This window comes from Punica granatum, chromosome 3, assembly GCF_007655135.1.
Source record: "Punica granatum isolate Tunisia-2019 chromosome 3, ASM765513v2, whole genome shotgun sequence".
Classification (NCBI taxonomy): Eukaryota; Viridiplantae; Streptophyta; class Magnoliopsida; order Myrtales; family Lythraceae; genus Punica; species Punica granatum.
The window spans coordinates 7,115,714-7,140,185 of NC_045129.1; the positions used below are offsets into that span (position 1 = coordinate 7,115,714).

The 24,472-nt window shown below is 37.8% G+C and overlaps 1 protein-coding gene across 3 annotated transcripts; it reads left to right on the top strand.

Moving 5' to 3' along the window:
• Window positions 1–6,811: 6,811 nt before the first annotated feature.
• On the top strand, window positions 6,812–16,624 carry LOC116200201. 3 transcript variants are annotated; one of them, XM_031530977.1, is made up of 14 exons: window positions 6,812–6,934; window positions 7,516–8,530; window positions 8,957–9,064; window positions 9,140–9,482; window positions 10,056–10,540; window positions 11,133–11,486; window positions 11,892–11,974; window positions 12,214–12,399; window positions 12,483–12,660; window positions 12,892–13,382; window positions 13,556–13,741; window positions 13,924–14,031; window positions 14,134–15,245; window positions 15,564–16,624. In XM_031530977.1, the coding sequence occupies exons 1-14, from the start codon at window positions 6,827–6,829 to the stop codon at window positions 16,237–16,239; spliced, it is 5,433 nt and encodes a 1,810-aa protein (XP_031386837.1). In that variant the 5' UTR covers window positions 6,812–6,826; the 3' UTR covers window positions 16,240–16,624. The 3 variants fall into 3 exon arrangements, with proteins under 3 accessions (XP_031386837.1, XP_031386836.1, XP_031386838.1); XM_031530976.1 differs by having other exon boundaries at window positions 7,516–9,064; XM_031530978.1 differs by lacking the exons at window positions 6,812–6,934; window positions 7,516–8,530; window positions 8,957–9,064 and adding an exon at window positions 9,781–9,894 and having other exon boundaries at window positions 9,341–9,482.
• Window positions 16,625–24,472: the final 7,848 nt, after the last annotated feature.

A 24,472-nucleotide genomic window follows, 5' to 3' on the forward strand; every position in this document is an offset into this window, starting at 1 on the left:
TTGAAGCTCCCAGCCATGAAAAGTCACTGAGCTTGAGAACCCTCTTTTTCTACTTGATCGGGATCCTCTTTTCTTATTTCAAGGAGGCTCTTTTCTGCCTTGGAGCTCCCTTTCAAGCATCGTCCGCCACCTGACTACAGCCTTGACTTCGAGGTCTACATGGCGCAGAAAGTGGCAGCAGTGAATGAGGCCCTTGACGCCATGGTCCCCCTGTGTGCCCCACCCAGGATCCACAAGGCGATGATGGGCAAGCCAAAATGATTCGGCGAAAGAAGAAAAATTCTCGTGTCCTCTGTAGGTTCAGTCAATCGGCAGGCCATTGATTTGTCCAAAAACAAGTAGTGGTGCTGGTTAAGTTAATTGTTTAGTGCCTAATCATCAACTGCAATAAGCTGCTAAAGCTCCTTTGTCAATTCATCGTTTGCAGAATTTGTTCTTCACAAAACCATCTTGTTAAAAAACTTACGTATGATCAATTTGTATATGATCGAAACAAAGCTGAGTCACCTCAGGACTGGCTGGAACACGAGATCACGCTAGTTATCATCATACAAGAGCCTCCATTTTGATTTTCTGAAGGTTGGTGTGCTATGCGAGGTTGGTCAGCTTATCAGCTAATTGCTAGCATACAATCCGTGCGATTAACGGAATTCTCACATATTTATTCTATTAATATTTGTACTAATATATTTTTAAAAGACAATTCTAATAAGTTCACATTCTAGTATCTTTAACAAAAAATAAAAATTGTTACTTTTAATCTTTTACCAAGTAATGCATCTAGTGACCCACCGAAAAAAATGCATCCAGTGAATAGGCTTAGCATATGGAAATCACAGTTATGACAAAATTACTTTTAAATCTTTGACCATGTTATGCATAAGATAAATAGGCAGTATTTTCAATTTATAATCAAACATGTTTGTTCTGCTTTATTTTATTTTATTAAATAACTGTCATACTAAATAAGATATATGAAATAAACTCTTCTATAATGAATCTTTTCTAATCAACTTTACATTTCAATAATATTTATAGATGTGTAAATTCTAGAAATTTAGAAATACCTATGGAACAGTATAATTAAAATTACAGTAATATTCAAATAATGTCTTATATGTAAATATTAAAAAATTATTAATGTTGTAATTTTTTTATAATGATAAAGACAAAATAAAATAAATTATAATACTTATAAATTTCATCGTTATTACATTATAGATGAACAAAATATATAGACATATATATATGTTATAAATGTTATAAATAAATATTATTATATATACTTAAATCGCTATATTTTAAATAAGAGCAAACAAATATAAATGCAACATGGGCGTTAACTTCTATTAAAAGCTTATATTTATACGGTCTATAAAAAATTTGAAAATTTTTCATATGAATGATTTAATCTTTAGATGATCATTTCCACGTTGTACAAGATTATAGATAAAAATATGAAATATATATGTACACATATTCATTTAAAATTACATAAACAAATGAACAAATTCAATTATAATGAAATTATAGTCCCTATATAACTACATCACTTACCTAGATTTGCTAAAATATACACACACTCACATATATATACACTTAAATAGTTGCAATTATAAATGAAGAGAAAAAGTCTACTTATAACATCTCGTTCTTTTATAGAAATTTTTTCGCATGAAAATATTTGAAGCGTGGATTTCTATTATATATTAGAGCTTCTATTATACAAGACAGAAAAGTTTCTATAGAAAGTAATACCTACAAAATAAAATTAAAAAGGAAAAATATGTTTACTAAAACATTATCTATATACTGAAGCATTTATTATAATAACTGTAAATTATTATATTTACTATAGATTTTGTACTTCGGAAATTTCTTTCATATTTTCAAGAATATAATTTATTTAATAAATGTAACATTTGAAATAACATTGTAGACAATGAGCTCGATCAGGGTTAAACCCAGCGCAACTTCAAATCGTGTGAATCTTTTTATTGAACTTCTTCGTTTATAGATAATTAAGTATAAACGAGGCACGCATCTTGATTTTAGTCTTTGTAACCGACCACACACTTAAATATGTTCAGTTTAGGTAAAAGATTTTAAAATTTTAAAATTCTAAACGTTAATTTTTTCCGTACAAAAGTTCTAAACATTAATTCAATCACGATCATTCACATGGCCGTTTCTTGTTTTTGTTGACTTAGGGACATTTCACTTGTTTAATTTGTATTAGTATTAATATGTTCAGATAAAAAAATAAAATAAAATAAAAATAGTCATATTTTTATATATGGATAGATGATTACTTGAAAACAAATGGAGTGGGTCCCATTTTAAGAAATCTCAATTCCTAACAGCTAGCCCTTAAGCTATACCTACATACATACATATATATATATATATAAGCAAAGCATGGCCTAAATTCTCACATCGCTACATCATTAAAAATAAGAAACGGAGGTCTCTCGCTTTGCCACGCCATCACTTATGTATTAAGGAAATTTTTAGTCCTTAAATGTGTAGTAGAATATATATTATTTGCATATAGAATAACAAAATATATACAAGAGAACAAAAATTGCAGTAGGTTATATACATTAGCTACTATTCATGAAATTTTTTACATTGTAATTATAGTAAAATATAAAGTTGAAAATCAATATTAACGTTGGTTTTATTTATAGAGTTGTCATTTGTATTATAGGTAAATATATTCTTATAATATTAACCACAATCAAATTGCAGTTTTTATAATGTTATTTGTTTATAATATTAAAAGGGAGAAACAGGAACCCCAAGAGGTTTGGTCTAATGATTAAAGTGCGTCTAAACTTGCACCGGATCCCGGGTTCGAATCCCCTTGGGGCCATCGGGGCGCCTTTGGCGTAATTACCCACTATGTGCGTCGTCGGGGGTTCACAAAACCCCGGGAAATAGTTGGGCGAAGCCTGGACACCTCGGGTTAGCAAAAAAAAAAAGAGGAGAAGCGGGAAGTGTACCAACCTAGGGCAAGCAAAGGGAGAAGTAAAGGTAAAAAATCTTTTCTTTAAACTTGCACTCGCCTAATAAAAAAAAATTCTGATTTCTTTTGCTAATTGAAGAAATAATTATTTCATATTAAAATTATGTGACATACTTGAATTTTTTACTTTTCATTTACTAATCTTTTGAGAAACTATCAATATGGTCATTCAAAGATCATATTGCTATCAATTTGGTCATTCAAAGATTTTTTCCATCAATATGGTCCTTCAAAGATCTTATTGCCATCAATTTGGTCCTTCAAAGATTTTTGCCACCAATATAGTCCTTTGAAGATCATATTGCCATCAAGTTGATCCTTCAAAAAAAATTTCCATCAATATAGTCCTTTAAAGATCATTCCATCAATCAAATTAATCCTCTGTCAAAAAACACCACTAGTATTACTTAATTCCGTCAAATAATTTATATAAAAATATATATTACTGAAACAAATAATTGGTAATATTTCTCACTCCAATATATGCACTGTGATTCTGTCAACCTCCTGATAATGATAGTCTCCAATCTCCATCTCCACCTCCATCTCCATTCATCTTCATCTTTCCCATTGATAAGAAGAACAAAGAAACCAAGCAAACACGTACATTTCCAACATGAACATATATAGACTTAGTGTTATAGAGAGAGTGTGAGAGAGACTGAAAGAAAGCAGTTTTTCTTTTATCTAAAATTTTTAATTTTATTTTTTACAGAAATTATTTGACGGAATTAAGCAATTATAACGGTTTTTTTAAGGGAGGACTAAATTGATGGCAATATGATCTTTGAAGGACCATATTGATGGCAAAATCTTTGAAGGACCAAATTAATGGCAATATGATTTTTGAAGAACCTTATTGAGGGCAAAAAATTTTGAAGGACCAAATTGACGACAATATGATCTTTCGAGGACCAAATTGATAGTTTTCTCTTAATATATAATATTGCAGATTTTGAGACACTATAATGGCTTATCACATGATCAAATAATTGGGCTCTGAGAAAGATACATGGACTATTGGAGTGAGATTGAAAAGATTGTACGATACCGTGAACACATGGACAAATGAAGTCATTAATCTTGACATGATTATATTTGATTAAGAGGTATATTTTGGTACTTTTGACTAATTATAATATTTTAAAATAACTTGATTATTTATTTAATTGTGCTTGTTTATGATGAAATCATAGTTCTTTAATGCATGCAAGAATAAGAAAGTCTCAAATCGATTTGTTCATATCGTCACTTCGTGAAGGAAGTTTATACACCGTCAAGAATTTCAGGATAACTACAAACAAAGTGATAATCTACTTGACATTAATTATTATTATTATTATTATCATCATCATCATCACCATCATCACCATCATCGTCGTCGTCGTCGTCGTCGTCGTCATCATCTTTGTTTAGGAGATTTTTTTCATACTAATTCAAAAGGACAATTTTTTTAGATATATACTAAAATATTATTAAAAATATTAGTTTTGTATATAGTTGAGTTCTAATAACGTGTTCAAAAATCTTACACGTGAATCTTTTATTGTTTCTTTTATTATTAGTTATGCAGTATAATATTTAGATTATATGTATATAGGCCAAGAGAATATATACAGAGGAACAAAATATACAATGGACTATATATATACATTATGCAATATATAGATTATCTACAACCTAATAAAGTTAAACTCAAATATAAAATAAATAACATATATTACATAATAATTTGTTTCTGTTCATATTCAACTTAAATAGATTATACAACATATAAAATAGATAACATATGCATATATATCAACGTGTGCATATATAAAGTTTCCTTATTTAATAAAAATCAATATATCCCCAATAATATATATATATATATATATACACTGAAACATATATATACAATCTTCACTTTAGAAATATATATTTGTAGTATATATCATATATTGAGACTTAAACTACTATTATCGATTATACATAAATATGTCGTGTAGATCATATAGTGAATTTAGACTATTATTTTTAGAGATCAAAAAAATTTCATTATATTGAATTTTTTATATTTGATAGGAAATTTCGTTATTAATCTATATGACCTTTGCATTATATATATATATATATATATATATATTGTATATGTTTATTTGATATATTAACACCAATATCTTACACCAATTTGGTTGATTCGCAAGACTTCAATAGACTTTGTTAGATTTTCTCAAAATCCATTATAGTCAAATTCATCCATTTTTTATAAAAGTAATTCGTTTATTTTTTAATTTTTTTAATGGATGTTAATTTATTTGATGCATTTATTATTTGCTTAGAACTATTTTGCATGAAAATTTTTCTATATCATTTATTTTTTAATCTATACCTTAATAGATTTTGAGATGGTACAATGGTTTATCATATACTAAAAGAATTGGAACCGGAAAAGTAATAAAATTGTCAATTTTGATATGATTTTTCTTGATAAAGATGTATACTTTGCGTGTTCTATTATTTTTTAATAAAAATAAATTATTACTAATTTATAATGAAATTAGGATTCATTGATGCATATAAGCATAAGAAAGTCTCATGTTAATTTGTTTCGGACCTTATTTTGAGACGAAACTTATACACAATTAATAATTTCAAGATAATTACACTCCCATCGAAGTATCATCCAGTTAAAGTTGAAGTAAAGATATCATTTTTTCTTAATGAATGTGAATGGTTTTTGATAATTTATTGATATTACTAACATAATTCATTCGGTTTTAACTACAAACTATTTATGCATAACGTGTAAAATTATGTAGATTAGTTGCAACAAAAAATTATGCTATTGCACCGGAGTAACACGCGCGCCATTGACTAGTTTTATCAGTTATGAGGAAGACTCATGAAATTAGTACAATGATATAGAAATCTTAATAGTCAATAAAAGAGCACGGGTAATTTCACTACGAGAATCGAACGTATATCCTCTTGATTATTAAATTAACGAGAGCGTGCTTCATTACATTATAACCATCATTTCACAACATATGTCATTTCATTATGAAAATATTGGTAACCTTCACGATGCTGGAAGCGATCTTATTTACTTAATTGAGGAAAAGGTAAATTTGACTCTGTAATTCGTTGCGAAGAGAGAACAATCAAACATTTCTGAGGCAGAGAGACATGTTAATTATTAATTCAATCTCTTTCTTTCCCAATTATTGTTTCTTTTCCTTTTTCTTTTTCTTTTTGTGACAAATTGATTGAAGTGAGTAATTAAGCAGTGCTAAATGATATCATTATTCACTTTGACCAAATAATATAGGACATAAAATGTATTATGTTCTTCAATGTTTTTGGAGATGTCGATTAAAATGTTACTAAAAAATACGAAAAACTAAATCTTTTTTATGTCAAAACCTTAGAGGTCTTTCTTTTTTAATATGAAAGAAGGCTCTATCTGACCTCTCACTTCCCTTTGCGACTCAGAGGGATGAGTCATATGGCTTGATGCCGGCCATTAGGATGAACCGTACGGCGATCCTTGCCAAGGTTCGGGATGGCCGGAATGGACCACACCCCCCTCCCCATCTCCGCTCTTCCCACCTACTTTCTCCTCTTCCTCTCTATCTTAGCCCCACACTTACATAAAATAAAATGTTACGCGTAACATTTAAAGTACGCGCACCTTGTCTTTCCTCCGTCAAACCCCGTACCGTTTTTCTGCACACAATGATTCTTTTCTTTTCCTTTTCTCTTTCACATGGGTGGGTCCGTGGGTGTGTGTGTATATATATATATTGTAATATCAATATGCATAATGTCAAACTCTTTTTCTTCTCCTTTTGTCTCCTTTCCTCTTTCTCCTCTTCCTGCTCTCTGCTTTCCCTTGTGTCGACGCGTTCTACCCAGTTTCCAAAGGTAACAATCTATCTTTCTGTGTTCCCCTGAGTTTTCAATAAACGTGTGATATGTTCAAGATATTGATCTTTTGTTAGAGGACATAAGAGAAAATCTACCTTCATGAAACCGAAAGGAGCCAAGATTTAATTAGCTGGAAGGCACTGGTAGTTGCAAGGATATATACATTAATCAGTTCAGTTGCTTTATGGTGCTTGTGTTCTGGTTGCGGGTCAGCTTGAGTGCTTAATTAAGTGGTCCTAAAATTGTGAATAAGTCCTGTCCATAGTTAGATTGTCCATGAAATAGTCAGTAGTCACTGAAGGTAACCATTGAATTTCTCCGGAAACTGAGTCGCGCTGTCTGACTTTTCTCGCAACAAGAGACTCATAAGGTTGTTTTAGTGAGTTGATTAGGTAGGCCATTTCAGGAACCGAATCCTTTGAGTTTGGGATGTCCGATATTGCGAATAGTTGTGAATTTAGTGTCTTGATTTTTTATTTTATTGGTAGAGCCTGTGCCCGGTTTATCTTTCATAATTAAAGTAATTATGCAAAGTTCTTGACCTGTTTAGCTTATTCGTGCAATTTCTTGGGTTTTAGGGTGCGGGAGACATCATGACTAGAAAGAAAGACAGATTTTGGGAATATGCAGAACGTCTGAATGGGCGATTTAAGTGCAATTTCTGCAGACGAGATTTTGCTGGGGGTGCCCCTAGAGTTAAGTCTCATTTATCGGGTATTAAAGGACGTGACATAGATATATGCACCAAGGTCCCCAAAGATGTCCAGTTGGCTGCTGCTGCAATGATTAAAGGTGCGAACAAGAGACCCAAAACTGAGGCCTTCTCTAGTAATTCTGATGGGACTTCTTCAGAATTATGTGAGCAAAATGACAGTAGTGTGCTGGATGATTTGCTCGCAAAGTTCTTGCTATTGAATAGCGTTGATAGTGGTGTTGTCCAATCATCGTCCTTTATTGATTTCATAAATGCTGTGGCCGCATTTGGTGCCGCCTATAAGCCGAGTCATTCTACACTCAAAACTGTGGTAATTCCTAAGTTGCTTGGAGAAGTTGAAGCACATGTGAGAAGTGTGAAGGAATCATGGGGAGAAACTGGTTGTACCCTCATCTCTGATGTTTTGTGCGATGAAATAGAGAAAACCTCCTTCATTAATATCATGGCGTACTCATGGAAAGGGGTAGTGTTGTTGAATACATTCAAAGTACCAACGAACAAGTTAACCAGTGACTTCTTGGAGGTAATCATCTGTTTTTCAATCAAAACTATAGGAGCAAACAATGTTGTCCAATATATTAACGGTGCTCCAAGTCTGGAACCTACAGGGGCTTTGCTCGCTAATGAATATCCTCACATATACATGACCCACTGTGTTGCTGCTGAGATTCAATCTCTTTTTGAGGAAGTTTACCATAAAATCGAGTGGGTTCATATGGTATTTGATGATGCTAGATGTCTACTAAATTGTATCTATGGGCATAGCGACCTTTTGTCACTTATAAGGAAGCACACCAACAATCGGGAGTTAAGACAACCTCAAATGATAGAGTTTTCCTCGAACTACGATATGCTGCGGTCCATCATTGAGCTTAAAAGTGAGTTACTTCAACTTGTGCAGTCTTCCAACTGGCTTTCATTTGGTTCTGATGTGCAAGAGTTAGAGAAAGAAGTAACTGAGATACTTCTTAGTCCACAATTTTGGAATGAAGGGCAAGAGATAATAGAGGTTCTGGAGTCATTGTACCGAATTTTTTATCTAGTTGATAGATATGGTTCCTCTTCCGGGTACTTTTATATGGCGATGGAATGGGCGACTGAAGAAATAAGAAGGATTTATGAGCACAATCCACCTAAGTACGAGAAGCTGTGGGAGATTTTTAACTCAAGGAAAGACAGGATTGTCTTTCCAATACATGCCGCTGCAGCATTTCTAAATCCTGCATATGTGTATAACGATGTGTTTAAAGATAATAAGGCTAAAGTAACTGAAGTCATGAACTTCGTGGTGGGAAATATTGTAGCTGACGAGGATAAAGAAGCTTTCGTGAAGCAAATGATGGATTATCATGCTAGAGAACCCAAATTATTCAACAAAGTAGCTGAGATAATGTTGAACACATCTCACCCTTGTAAGTTTCTCATATATTTGGTAATTTCTAGCAGCAATATCGATTATGTTTGTTTTAACTTATAACTTGTTGCAGGCAAATGGTGGGCTTATTGCGGTAATGACGTTCCCATATTAATGAAGTACGCCATTCGAATCCTCAGTCAACCTTGCAGTGGTTCCGCGTTTAAACAGAGTCTGAATGTGTTTCAGAGCAGCCATAATGAGAAGCAAAAGAGATCTGCACTTGGAGCATCATACCACCAAAGATCTCTAAGGATGAATATGATTTTGACCGCCAGATTCACAGCAAGCGGTGATTCTGATAAGCAAATTGATCTTACACAGCTCAGCAGGCCTAATTCGATCGACATGAGTATCTCTAATGATTTTTTGAATGAGGCAGGGGTTCCCCAATTAGATGTACAGCCAACTCAGAGGTACGAGCAGTGACTTACTTGCTTTTCACGTAATGACTAGCAATTATATCAGAGAGTGCATTTAACCGGTTGAAAAGGGGCAAAGAGTCTGCATGATCGACATCATAATAGCTAACAATAGTTTCACCTGAATATTTTGATGACGATGGAAAGAACCACAAACAAATATTCCCATAAGTTTCGACAAACTTTTTCTTTAAGAACCAAATACAATCTATCTTATTAATTCATTCTTGACTTGAATATCTGCAATGAGCATAAAGAGCTAATATTCACTGTTTCTTTTTTTATTGTATAGAATCTGGAACACAAATTAGGATCATTCACCCTGCCTGTATCTCGGTTTGCTACTCCTGTGGCCAGAAGGGCTATTGGATATGCTGAGAACTACTGGAATGTACTCAGCACTAAAGTTAGTGCCTACATTATTCTTGTCGATGAAAGAGCCTATGCTATATGTAGTTTCTTGGAGTTGTCAAGTGTCATCAATGATATCAATAGCTTATCGAGTAACTTTTCCCCTGTAACTTTTGAAAACTATCTTTTGTAAACTCCTTTGTCAAATTTTGACAGGTCTGATTTAGCTGCTGAGCAATGTCCAAGTTGGAAATGTTTGCAGTTGCAGTTTGTAACACAAATTTCATCTTTCCAAGTTACTGGTCAAGAGGTTACGGGCGAACAAGGACATCAGATTCATGTTTTCTTGGTAAACACTACCACAGGTAATGTGGTACAAAGCGGTGCGTTATCAATGTTAAAATTGGCAGTTTCAGCGCTTCAAGGAGACTTTGATGAAGAAGCTAGAAATATTTGGACAAGGGAGGATTTTGAAGAAAATGAAATAAGTAGTACGCTGGATGTCCCACTAATGTCTGGTGACTTGCAAGTCACCCTAAAGGGTGGGATGGGAACATTGGGAGATGTTACATTTAACTACGACTCCAGCATAGCAAGAAGTGGAAAGTTCAGACTCGGGGTCAAAAGTTTTACAGATGACAGCGAAAGGATTTCAGTTCGCGAGGGCATATCCAATGCATTCATTGTGAAGGACAGAAAGGGTAAGTTGCTTGGTATGGGCTGGTTAATGATATCTTGTCATGGTGTAGAACTACTCAAATTTCTCAGCTGAGCAAAAATTAGCTAAAACATAACAAACGGTTCATCTGTAGGGTTGACGATCAAAATTCAATTTGGCAATAGTCTTTTGTTAACTATCTCTGATTTGGCAAAGAGCCCAGAGGGGCTTTCAAGCATTGCAACTTCAGCAATTAATGGATACTAATTCAAAAGTAGAATTTCACTCCAGAGTCCAGCCTTGCATGCAGAATGTTATTCGGATAGATAACTATGAGCTAATATGAAGTAGGCTTCTCGAGTTGCTCTATTTCTTAGATTTCTCAAGAAGTTAACTTTTCTGGATGAAAAGTATTATGTTTGTTAAGAAGAGAGCAAATGATGAGGGTGGAAAAGAATCAGACTGACAAATAATCTCACTTTCAGATTCAGTCCTTTTCGCCAAACCCAAATCGTCCGTTGTAAACTGAGGTGCAAAATTTTACCAAAAGCAAAAAACTGATGGTGCAAACGTGAGTATCTTTCCTGTTTGGACAAAGCCTGCTTTGAATTAGATCTTTATCTATGTGATGACAGTCACAAGGGAGCCCGATGCTGCTGCCGACTTGACACGGGTTCCTGAAAATTCACAACTGATGATGACGGATAATATGGATGACATGGCACGACTATGGAGTCCTCTGCAAAATATTGCTGATGGCGAGACAGAACTCTACAGTCAGTTTTTCGGATCTATGTGGAATGCTGAAGCAGAGTACAAGCACAAGCAGAAGGACAACATCAAGTCGAGGCAGGCAGCAATGAGATGGCTAAAGCTGAAAGCCATTTTGCAATGGGCCATTCTGAGGAGAATGGTTGTGAGGAAGAGAGCTCAGAAAATGTCTGTCAGGACCCAAGTACAGAAGCGACCGGAAGAATATTCAAACAAAGGTATATTCATCCTTAACTGATATGAAAGCTCTTCTCCAAAAATGGGATTTGTATTGAACGCCACAGAAATCTACACTGTCTATTAGAGAATCAAAATTCCGTATTTCATACGAATGTCCATTCATCTCAAATTACATACGAGGTGGAGTGAAATGGAATGGACAGTTGTATAAATATCTTTCTGCATGACTTTAGAAAAATTCAAAAAGAGTTTTTATCTTAATGTAGTAGTAATTGCTTTGGAAATACAAAGGCCATTTAAGAAACACGAAAAGACTTTTGCTATTGCAAATACAAAACGTACTTCTTTGGCCATTTGTGAGTAAATCATCAAAATTAAAATGAAGAATTCTAAGCCGACGTTAAAGTTTTGGTGATCACCGGATTCATATATATGAAACACAGGTTTAGCTCGGAGTGCTGAAGATGAAAAACAATGGAGGCAGTTCCCACTAGATATGCAAGAGCTCGGCAAGGATAAGTGGAAGGTATGTTGTAACTAAAGGCACCTAGCTAGTCAAGTGTCTGGTCATGCTCAGGAGTCTTTCAAGGGCAAACCTGGATCTTGCTTGGACCAGAATTACACCTTAACCTCGTGTCCGTATATCTAGATGCAATATAACATGTCGAAGGCCCTCGCACATTCAATCATATATTTTGCACTTTTACAGACACTCATTGGATGTGTTATTGTTCTATTAATTATTTCCTGAATATGTATTTCCAGAACAATGAGAAGCCACTGCTACCGAGGCCTCCTCAGGAAGCAGAGCTTGAATCGGCTCAGCGTCCTAATTCAAGTATCGGAAACTCCAGTACATTTCCAAAGCCGAATATCTTGCAGTCTAGACAACCGTTGACTCTCTTCCCATCATTATTGGCTGGCAACGACATGGAGCCTATGGAGATTGAGGTACTCAAGTTCTTAAGCCCCTCCCCATACATTTGAGCAAGCATAGTCAATGGTAATGGATTTTCTACTCTCTAAACCTTTAGGGAGAATCTGGATCTTTCGATGCCCTTCAGGAGGTTGACAGGGGATCCGCATTAAAAGAATGTTCAACATTATCGATGGGACAACATACAGAGCTTCCAGAGGATAAGGTGCGAGAGCTTCCGAAGCCTGTAGCAAGACTGTCAACAAGTCCAACCAAAGCTAATGAGGCGAGTTTAGGTAATTCCAAATGCAATTCTTGTCCCTCCTCCCTTCCTTGATTTCATTGCGATCCTCGCACAGAAAGTCTCTCATGGATAAGGTGGAAGCATATCAACTCGAAGTTCGGCTGTATTCGGAATCCTTGTTAAGTCGATCATATATCGCGTAGATAGTAGATACTGACTGCATGCCTTTTCAATTATTACTAGATTGTCTAAGAAGCATTAGGGTTTCCTCTCCTTCATGCAGAGGAAATGAACCGGCGAGGAGTCTGGAGCTGCAGGTCGTGCCACCACCTCAACTTAGAGAGGAGTGAGATGTGCCGCTGCGGCGACTCAAGGTCCGGTGCTGGGCTCTGCTATGGGAGTTTAGGCAGGAGGGGAAATGGCTCCTCGTTTGGGTTCCCTGACGTCCGCCCTGGGGACTGGTACTGCATTGCTGGAAAATGCGGGGCTCACAACTTTGCCAGCCGCTCCAGCTGCTTCAAGTGTGGTGCGGTCAAGGATGACTCTGCCGGCGGGGATTCTGACTGCGACCTGCCCCAAAATACGTGGGAATCTAGACGACCGCTGACTCTCTTCCCGTCGTTATTGGATGGCAGTGACGTGGAGCCTATTGAGGATGAGGTACTCAAGGTTCTTGACCCTCTAAATACGTTTGAGCAAGCATACTCAATGGTGATGGTGGGGAGCGATGCTGCTGAAGCGGAGGACATCCTCTCTGTTCCTTCTCCGTATAAGGTGAAAACTTGTTCTAATCAGATGCCTTCTAAGTTCTTCCTGTGAATGTTTCGAAGAATATGCCATTCTTCTTCGGGGAAACCTTTTCTTTGATAGGTTTGAGGGTCACGCAACATTAAAAATGTGTGCAGAGGATATCGTATTAACTGCAGGTGGGATGCATCTGTTTGCAGGTTCATCGAGCAATGTGCACCGAGCTAATGAGATTGGTCAACAGAGCGATGAGCCTACTGCCAGAAATTGAAGCAGCTCGTCCTCAGTGCTCCTCAGGAATGCAAGCACTCTGCTCATTTAATCAGGCAATCGAGAAAGCCAGGCAAGTCCTCCAGCACTGTAGCGAAGCCAGTAAACTCTATCTGGTAAGTTCTTTTCTTTTATTTTCTTTTTTCCTCCTTGTTACAGTAGCTTGGGAGTTAATTCTCGATATAGGCCTTGAAGTTTAGAATATTGAAAAGTTGTTCGATGATTTCCGGGGAGCAACCTTTTTCTTTTTGGGGTTGTTTCTAACAATGTGTTGATGCTTATCTTATATTGATTTTAGGTGTATACAGCTGATGCAATACTTTCAAGATGCGAAAGGTCAAGGAAACTGTTGGAGCAAAGTCTTCTCCAGATTCAAAACAATGTTCCGGTTTTGTTGGCCATAAAGGTGAAATCCCGAATTCTCTAACTACTATTATATCTGAAATTTTGTAAACAAAGTCTTGTTTAGAGCCTCTTTTGATCAAGCTAACTTTGCCCCCTTACTCAGATATCTCAGTTCATAGATGATATCAGAAGTGCGACTTTTACATTGGACTTGTCTGAGGAAGAGGCTGTAAAGGTTATCCATCAGTTAGTCCATCACGGTGCACCTGAATCCGGCAGTGTTGAGGATCTTGAGCTGATAAAGACCTTTCAATCTGTGGTATCAAGACTCCACATTACCTCTCCAAAGGCCATCTTGATTGAGAGAAGATCGATTAGGAAACTGCTCAACAAGGTCGGGGATGACAACACAAAGAAGAAGAAAATCTTAACATATTTTTCCTATCTTTTCAAGAAGTATGGCAATCAAATTGTGGCTGAACAAGCTGAGACCATCGAAGTTGAGAGTGATAAGCTGTTTTTAAATGATGACACTAAATGTGATCCAGAACCTAGACGATCTGCCCGAGTTGAGAACCAAACTAGCCCTGGCGATATCCTGTCCGACCCAGTGATCCTTGAGGAATTCAAGTGCCCACTCTCCTCGAGGCTCATGTATGACCCTGTGGTCATCGCCTCGGGGCAGACCTTTGAGAGGGTTTGGATACAGAAGTGGTTCGATGAAGGCAACAATACTTGCCCAAAAACAAAAGTGCAGCTCAATAATTTATCAGTGACTCCAAATGGCACCATGAAGGACATGATATCAAAGTGGTGCGCAAAGCATGGGGTTTCCATGCACGACCCGAGCGTAGAGCTCAAAATAGAAGCCACGCCCTCATTGGACCACTCCTTTATGTCCATTGCGAGTATTGGAGACTCTGTGAATGATTTGCACATCCATATGGATCTTAGCAATGTTTCATTTGGGTCCTTAGATACGAGCTTTAACTCCGACTCCTCACTCCCCAAAATCACAAGAACAAACGAGAACAGCAAGAAGAAATCTTTGGATTCGATTTGGAGGCTATCAGAGCTTCCGTGGCTATCTCAGTGTGAGTTGGTCGAAGATTTCCGGCGCAGAGTAGAGCACAATGGTCAAGCTCTTTACACGGCATCGCCAGAGAACTTTCTCAGTCCAATATCGAAATTTGTTGGAGAGGCTATCCACCACAGGGACATCAAGGCTCAGAGGAATGCAGCCCAGTTGTTACTGGCATATATGAAGAAGAGCAGGTCTGCACTATTCTAGTATTCTTGGTGGTCTTGATTTATTTATAGCTTGTTTCATATCGTGCTGTATTGCTGGGTAATTTTGTCATAGTTTCCCCTCGTTGATGCCTGACTTGTATAGTACATCAGACTTAATCTGTTTGGTTCCAACTCTCTAAAGGAAAGGAAAGGAAAGGAAAATACAGGCAGTCAAAGAAACATTTATGTTCTGTTTTGATGGGACGACTTTCTTCAGCGTAGAATATTATCGGATACTAGAATGTTTCTCTATTCCTTGATTTCATCTTCATTTTTTCACTTGTCTGATGCTGGTTGTTGCAGATACGGTGCAAAAGACTTGACAGAAGAATCATACTCCGTGGTGGTGTCACTCTATTCATCAGAGGAAGTCAAAGAGGAAGCTCTTGCAATAATAGAAACTCTTTCTTCTCAGCCCCATTGCAGACCAAAAATTGCTGCTTCCGGTGCTCTTGCTTTGATATTGGATGCCCTCTGCTCCAGATCTCGAGGCCTTCAGGGCTCTGCACTAAGGATTCTCCATAACCTCTCCTCAGACAGCGATCTTCGGCCCCTCATCTTGTCCCTAGACCACATCATCCCCAAGCTGGTCCCTTTCCTGAAGGACACCAAGGTCTCGAGACACGCTCTGTTCATCTTGCAACATCTCTGCGATATCGAGGCAGCAAGAATCTCCATCACTGAAACAAGAGATTGCATCGCCCCCATAGCTGAGCTGCTCGACACTGGGAACAGCGAGGAGCAACAGATTGCCCTGTCGATTTTTCTCATGCTGTGCTCTCAGAGGCTGGAATACTGCCAGTTGGTACTGGACGAAGGGTTTGCCGTTATCCCAGCCCTTGTGAATATCTCTATCAACGGGAGTGAGAAATTGAAGGTGAGCGCGATGGAGTTGCTCCGGCTGTTGAAGGATGTCAATGTCGTCGAGGACCAACAAGACTATTCTTCTAGGACTGATCCTGGCCAGGCCAGGCCTTGAGACCTCGGTGACCACCACAAGGAGAACAAGAGATCGTCTTCTTCACGGTCATCGGGGCTTTTTTCTATTTTCTCTAGACCAAAGAGGTGAAAGTTTAGATCATGCCCTCATTGCGGTGAAGTCTTTCGATCTCACTCTATAGCTATATAAACATATATAGGTTCTACTTGTTTTGCACTAACTTTGTAAGTTTTGTTAGCAGATAGGTCAGTTGTTTTCATCCAGGTAATGCTGCTTATGGCTTCTCTTGTTTGGTAGGAAATGTACCGTAGTTTTCATGCTGGAATGCAGATGTATTGTACTAGAAGGCATTTATTTTAGGTCAGGTATTAATGCGAGAAGACCGGTATGGAAATAAGTTATAAATTGTCCCCTTCTTATTTCATATCTTGCAAATGCATAGAGTAGCCTCTGTGCTGAAATTCATTCAACGAATCACTTGGTAGTATGTACTGTCATCTGGACTAACTGATGACGACCGGTATGGAAATAAGTTATAAATTGTCCCCTTCTTATTTCGTATTTTGCAAATGCATAGAGTGGCCTCTGTGCTGAAATTCATTCAACGAATCACTTAGTAGTATGTACTGTCATCTGGACTAACTGATACTTCGTAAATCTAGCATCACTTCTTTTGATATATTTTTCGTGCATTTTCATTGCTTCCTTGCCTGAAGCAGGGCTTTGGACTAGAAGGCATTTATTTTAGGTCAGGTATTAATGCGAGAAGACGGGTATGGAAATAAGTTATAAATTGTCCCCTTCTTATTTCATATCTTGCAAATGCATAGAGTAGCCTCTGTGCTGAAATTCATTCAACGAATCACTTGGTAGTATGTACTGTCATCTGGACTAACTGATGACGACCGGTATGGAAATAAGTTATAAATTGTCCCCTTCTTATTTCGTATTTTGCGAATGCATAGAGTGGCCTCTGTGCTGAAATTCATTCAACGAATCACTCAGTAGTATGTACTGTCATCTGGACTAACTAATACTTCGTAAATCTAGCATCACTTCTTTTGATATATTTTTCGTGCATTTTCATTGCTTCCTTGCCTGAAGCGGGGCTTTGGATCATACAAGGAACACTATTGTGGTCTCGGAATTGCCTCTCTTGAATCTGCGGGACTTAATGAGAATTCCGGGTTCCGTTGGTTTTGAAGTTCTGCTGTGACAATGTTTCCAGCCGGCTTAATACATTAAATCTTGATCGTTTTGCCATCTATTTCTTGACCAGTAACTGCTCTCCATTCGCTTAATGTCATTATCATCTCAATTCTATTCCGACAAATCCCTTCTTCTAGCAGGTTTTAGACTTAAATGGATTTGACTCGGTCGAAGTCTAATAAGAGATTAGTGCTTAAAAGTCTATATAATTTCTATTTTTTGGGTTAGTGAGTCACATCTAATTTCACTATCATTGAGAGACAGAGAGGTCAATGAAGAGTTGGAAGTACATTAAATTCAATGCACCCAAATCTGATTCAGTTGTTGGGGTTGGATTAGGGCAATGGGATCTTTTGGTTTGAACCCTTCTTTCTTGAAAAACATGGACATTCGGGAAAGTTCTTTGTTTTTGTTCTCACACTATTATGTTCGAGGCATCAGGCATGGTTCTTAGAGCGGTCTGCTCGCAGAAACTGCCCCAATATTCGGTTTCGCATTCATCATTTTTGTATACCTAAGGGGGACTTCAATTAGTCCGCTTAGATTTATAATGATATTGTTCTATGGAAAAAGATTGACCCGATGAATTGGTAGTTCTAAGTAAGAACTCTCTGATTCCATGCATCTCTTCTTCTGACAATCGGCTAGCTGGGGTGTTGGATTATGGTGGTTCTATGACAGATCAAGGATGAAGAGGAGAAACAAGTAGACCAACGAAATATGTTGCAGGTGATTCACGATTTCAAAGTCATATAAACTTTGGATTTTTTGGGTTTCGACAAAAGCCTTCTCTTATATAGGATGCCTTGTAAGAGCTTAATCAAATAGACGCACAATCTAGGTAAATAAAATTCCTATAATGTATGTTGGCTCGCATTTCTTGTTGAATGATATGATCCTTACCACTAGATAATATTATTACGTTAGTAATTGTAAGGATTGGAGAAGCATCATTAAATCACTAACACTAATCACTAAATCATAGTAATTTTAGGGTATTTTTTTCGCATATCTACCTCCACTCTTTGAGATAATATTAAAATATTTGCTATTTAGTTGTAATGGATTAAATTACAATTTTAATTATCTCTAAGTATATATAAAATTGGTCATAATAAATTTTTAGAGAACGAGTGTACCATTTACTTTCAGAGTGCGCATAATTTTTTTTTTCTCGCATATTCGATACAAATTAATAAAAAAGCTACCGTTGGCAAATCAAATTATCTGGCGTCGTGGCGGTGCCAAGTGCCAATTCCCTTCTAATGGCGTCTTGTTCAATTCCCAATTTTGCCTCTTTCTTTATCTCTCTCTCTCTTTCACTCTTTATCTCTATCTTTTTCTTGTAATTTGAGCTTACATTTTTTTTCTAAACATACTATTACAAAATAAAATGATATAAATGCAAAACTTACATTCACAAAATTCTTTCGGTATGTCAATTGTTAAATAATAAAAATAAATGTATTTTAATGTAATGACTCTTAAGTAATACTAATATATATTTTCAAGCTTATCAGGATTTAAGACTTTTGGGACGTTAAAACTTAAAAGGTGACCCTAATATAATTGAAGGCATGCATGATTATCTAAGTGATTCCAAGAAGATATAGTGGGAATTAAATTTTATATTTGGAAATAAACGTCCCTTTTTTGGCATGTATTGGTTAATATGTTCTATTATAAAATTTAAAGAGTTTACTAACAATTTTATATCAAAAAGGGTGTAGCGCAGTGGTTCACGTGTGGGACTACACATACTCCTTTATTAGTTATTTAAGATTTCTCTTTCATTGCACTATATTTTTTGCTTCACTTATACTCGAAAAAAAAGATTTTACTAACAATTGGCGGTTGAGAGATTGGTCCTGGCTGGTCTTCCATTGCTTGGACCGGTGGATGCGACGGCGAGTTGGCCGGTGAGTTAATGTCCAGCTACATGAGAACCTTTGGGTTAAGAGAATACGAATCTTGCGTCAATGGGAGGAATAGGATGTTCCTTGTTGTAGTCTTCCAACGCCCTCTCAATAATTCGCTTGGTGAGCATATAGTCTCCTGAATAATCCCATGGTACCTGGACCTAGGCCGGTGGCCAAATGACCCATGAAACCTTGCCGTTCTTTTCACAGATTATCCTTTGAAATTCCTTGTACTTGTGTTCATCGTCAAAGATATATGTGATGAGTGTCTTCCACACCTCTAAAGAGTAATTCCGTTGGAATTCTGAAGATTCTCCTTGTGCCCGGAGAATTCTTCGTCTTCTAGGACCCATGTACCACATTTGTTTGACCAAAACAATTGTATGTCTGTCTAATTGAGGTAGTGTTTGTACTCGCTTGACTTCTCGAGTAAAGATGGTTTTCCATTCTGGAAGTGGCCTAAACCATCCTAGGAACTAGATGAAGTGTGTATCCAGGTTTCTGTCTTCCGTGAGGTAGCTAATCATGTCTCTGATTGAGGTATTGCGCTCGAGAAATCTGAGAATTTATTCCAGTTCAAACTGGATTTCAATAGTGTAGTTGTGGCATAAATACCAAAACAGCCACTTCATGTCCTCAGGATAAGGCAAGGCTTCTGAATGTCTGAACGGGTGAATGAACGGGTATTAAGGATGCATCCCGAAAGCTAAGAGGGTGAGTCCTCCATGGTATCAGAATATCCTCCATTGGTATTCCCAGATGAGGTTGTGAGCCTCCACTAGGAACTTATTCTCCCTACCTAGCTCTGTAACTTTAGGGGAAATGTCTCTCGTTAGCCTTCCAGGGTTTCTCCAGTGTGCACCTGCGGCTTGATTCTGAGTTCGCAGTGTAGTGAACATGCAGATAACAGGCAAAACCTGCAATGTCTGCCTATTTTGCGCTTGCTCCTTCCTTGATAAGAAGTCCGCCAAAGTGTTGTGCTTTCCCTTGATGTGTTCGACCTCAAATCAAACTTAGAGAACCATTCAACCGACCTAAGTAATTGAGGATGAGGTAGTTGCTTCTGCTTGAATTGTATAATCTTGGGAAAGCTTGATATGTCCATCTCTACGCTGAACTTATGTCCAATGAGGTGGAACTCGAACTTTTTAATCCCATTCATAACCGCCAAAATCTCCTTGAAAGTGGAGTGATAGTGTTTTTCTAACAGTTTGAACCTACTACTCTGGTATCCACAAATATGGCGTTTGCCATGGATTTCTTCAATTAAGACTGCACCCCAGTACTTATCACTTGTATCGGTCTGTAGTATCCTTTTTCCCGTGAAGGGAATTTGGAGTGAAGGTAGGGACTGTAATTGTGCCTTGAGCTCCTTGATCGCCTTAGTCTGAGCCAGCCCCCATGCAAGAGCATCTTTCTTTAACATCTTCTCTAGAAGGCAAGTGAGTTTGGCTATCTTCTTAGGAAGTCCCTAAGATAGTTCTCGAAAATGTGTCTGCTTCTTAGTAAGTGACTCCTCAAGGTATTTGAGTAGTTCCTAGGCCACATGTGACTCCAATTGGTATTGTCCGTTAGCAAGCTGCATGTCAAAGAAACTAATCTCTCTTTGGCCTATTACCATTTTCTTCTCGAAGAGCATGATTCCATAGGCTTTTACAATTTTCAAGAATTTTTGGAGCTGGTGGAAGTGGGCCTCCTCACTTGGGTTAAACAAAAGGATGTCATCAATGTATACAAGAGTCTAATCCATGATAGGACTGAAGACTCGACACATGGCCTTCTGGAACAGCGATGGAGCTGTCTTGAGTTTGAACGGCATGACCTTCCACTGGTAATGGGCTTTCGGAATACAGAACTCAATCTTGGGTCTATCGTCTGAATGGATTCTGAGCTGCCAAAAGCCCGCCTTTAAGTCAAACTTTGAAAACACCTTAGCCTCAGAGAGGCTAGTAAAGAGGGCTTGCTTATTAGGCAGTGGAAATTTGTCATCTCGAAGGAAGTGATTGAGAGGCTGGTAATTGATGACTAGGCGCAACTTTCCACAAACTTGCTCTGACCGCTTGTTAACATAGAAGGCCTCACATGCCCATGGTGAATCAGAGGACTCTATGAGATCTTGTAGAAGCAGCTCAGCACATTTAGCGGAGGCAAGCTGTTAGTGCTCAAGACTCATTCCTATATGACTGACCTTTGTAAGATTGATGTTCTCATTTTTCTTGAACAGCAGTCTTACGAATAACTGCTCATTCTTCCACAAGGGATGAGAACATTTCTTGAGAAATTCCTGGTGGGAGTTCGCACAAGACTGTTGCTTCAAGTCATGGACTAATCCTTCAATCTGCTGCTTTACTTCATCTTCCTAAGCCATGAAGAATCGAGGGATCTACACGTACAATTGGAAGTACTACTTGAACTGCCCTCCTTCTAGCATCATCTTGAGCTTTGTCATTTTGGTAATGATATCCCAACCAAAGACGATGTCCTTCCTGGGCAGGGCTGAACCAAGTACCCTGGTGATGAGGAAACATCCATAAAAGAATTGGATTTTGATTGGCTTGCTAATAAGGTGAGTGGAGAACACCTCACTGGAGACGGTGCTGAAATTCTTGGTAAATGGCTTCCAACACTTTTGGGGGAGGAACTCTGGGTTCATAATGGTTTGGGCAGCTCTAGTATCTAAAAATACGATAACCTTAATGGGTTTCGCATACTTGGAAGTGTAGACTGAAATTGGAACATGAGGAACTGAATTCACTAGGTTGATCTCTTCAGTGTCCTCGGCTGCCATGTAGCATGTGTCAAACTCGGACTCTGAAAAGCTAGAGTCAGAATCTGTGTGAACTTTCAAGGCTGCAATAAACAATGGTCCAGCTTTTTCATCTAGAGAAAAGAGTGACTCCACAACATCCTTCTCCAAGGAAATGCCTGTGGCAGTTTCAAGTTGCTGGACTAACTTCATTCCTTGCTTCGGGGCTTTCGCACAGTTCTTGGCGAAGTGGCCAAGCTGGTTACAAATGTAGCACCTAGAGGATTTAAACTTTTTCCCCTACCTTCTCTTCTTCCTTAGGTACTTCCATTTCTGAATTATTTCAATCAAATATTTGGCACTTTTACATACAATCATTGGATATGTTAGTGTTCTATTAATTATTTCCTGAGTATGTATATATCTATATGTATTTCCAGAACAATGAGAAGCCAGTGCTACTGGAGCCTCCTCAGGAAGTAGAGCTTGAATCGGCTCAGTGTCCTAATTCAAGTATCGGAAACTCCAGTACATTTCCAAAGCCGAATATCTTGGAGTCTAGACAACCGTTGACTCTCTTCCCATCATTATTGGCTGGCAAGGACATGGAGCCTATGGAGATTGAGGTATTCAAGTTCTTAACTCCCTACCCATACATTTAAGCAAGCATAGTCAATGGTAATGGATTTTCTACTCTTTAAACCTTTAGGGAGAATCTGGATCTTTCGGTGCCCTTCAGGAGGTTGACAGGGGATCCGCATTAAAAGAATGTTCAACATTATTGACGGGACAACATACAGAGCTTCCAGAGGATAAGGTACGAGAGCTTCCGAAGCCCGTAGCAAGACTGTCAACAAGTCCAACCAAAGTTAATGAGGCGAGTTTAGGTAATTCCAAATGTAATTCTAGTCCCTCCTCTCTTCCTTGATTTCATTGAGATACTCGCACAGAAAGTCTCTCATGGATAAGGTTGAAGCTTATCAACTCGACGTTTGGCTGTATTCGGAATCCTTGTTAAGTCGGTCATATATCATATAGAAAGTAGATACTGATTGCATGCCTTTTCAATTATTACTAGATTGTCTAAGAAGTATTGTATTCTTCTTTTCCGGTTCGATATTTAGGGTTTTCTCTCCATGCAGAGAAAATGAACCGGCCAGGAGTCTGGAACTGCAGGTCGTGCCAATACCTCAACAAAGAAAGGAAAGAGACGTGCCGCCGCTGTGGTGACTCAAGGTCCGGTGCTGGGCTCTGCTATGGGAGTTTAGGCAGGAAGGGAAATGGCTCCTCGTTTGGGTTCCCTGACGTCTGCCCTGGGGACTGGTACTGCACTGCGGGGAAATGCGGGGCTCACAACTTTGCTGGCCGCTCCAGCTGCATCAAGTGTGGCACGGTCAATAAGTTGCAGCCAGACTCAAACCACACCTCCTCCAGCTCTGAAGACGGTGGCAATCAAACTAACATGGACACTCGATCTTGCGCACTGTCACATTTCGGGTTGGGATGGGTTAGTTTTCAGACTATAGTAAATATGCATTCCTGTTCTGTTTCACCTGACCAAACTGCAGGCTATTACATAAAGCACGACCTAGGAGCCTAACCTTTCGTCCAATTTGGATACAGATTCTTTGAGGCTGAGCTTTGCATTTGAATCTGCTATGTGGATAGGTTCGAGCATAGACTGGGAGAGCAATGCTGTACCAGGGAGTTCACCATGCATCTTTGGCTTGACTAAGCGGTTTGTGATAACTACTTCGTATATTATTCAAATATAGATGTCATGCTGTATCCTCGTTAACATCCAGCACGCGAGTTCTGTTTTATAATTTGGCTTAATAGAATACTAGCTAATCTCTTTTTAGTCGAAGATCAGACTTCCCGTACTGCTGTTTTGTCTATTTGAGCAGAGATTGCATAGTAGTTGCAAAGGAGTATGCTGAAATATTACCGGAGAAGTAATGATTTTATTTATACCTTAGTTTCTCTGGACTTCACATGATGTTGGAGTTTGACGACATTCATCCGGATTAAGCAAGCAACGTGACGTAACTATCCCTCTTGTTGCTGATAAATCAGAGACAAATACTTCTCATGGATACATTATATTTTGGACTAGCCCATGAAAGATGAAGGCGGAACTTCCATACCTGGAATGCTGTGGATAGTCGTCGCAATCCAAGTAATTACAGTTGAGATTTTAAATGAAATTTCACTGTTCACGAGATGAGATGGTGAAGTAAAAATATACCCACATAGCTAGTTTGCGTATGGGAGTTTATTGTGTTTATTGCACAAGTAACAGTGTTTAATCAGATTTTTCCGTACATCAAAATGGCAATACTGATATAAAACGCATGCATGCTCCTACCTAATAATTAAGTAATTATGATAGTCATCA

Bases quoted from the DNA above. Each gene is read 5' to 3' on its own strand.
- LOC116200201 (XM_031530976.1), top strand. From the start codon at position 6,827: ATGCATAATGTCAAACTCTTTTTCTTCTCCTTTTGTCTCCTTTCCTCT. The intron at 11,487-11,891 runs GTATATTCATCC...TATGAAACACAG, and splicing joins GGAAGAATATTCAAACAAAG to GTTTAGCTCGGAGTGCTGAA. The intron at 14,032-14,133 runs GTGAAATCCCGA...CCCCTTACTCAG, and splicing joins CGGTTTTGTTGGCCATAAAG to ATATCTCAGTTCATAGATGA.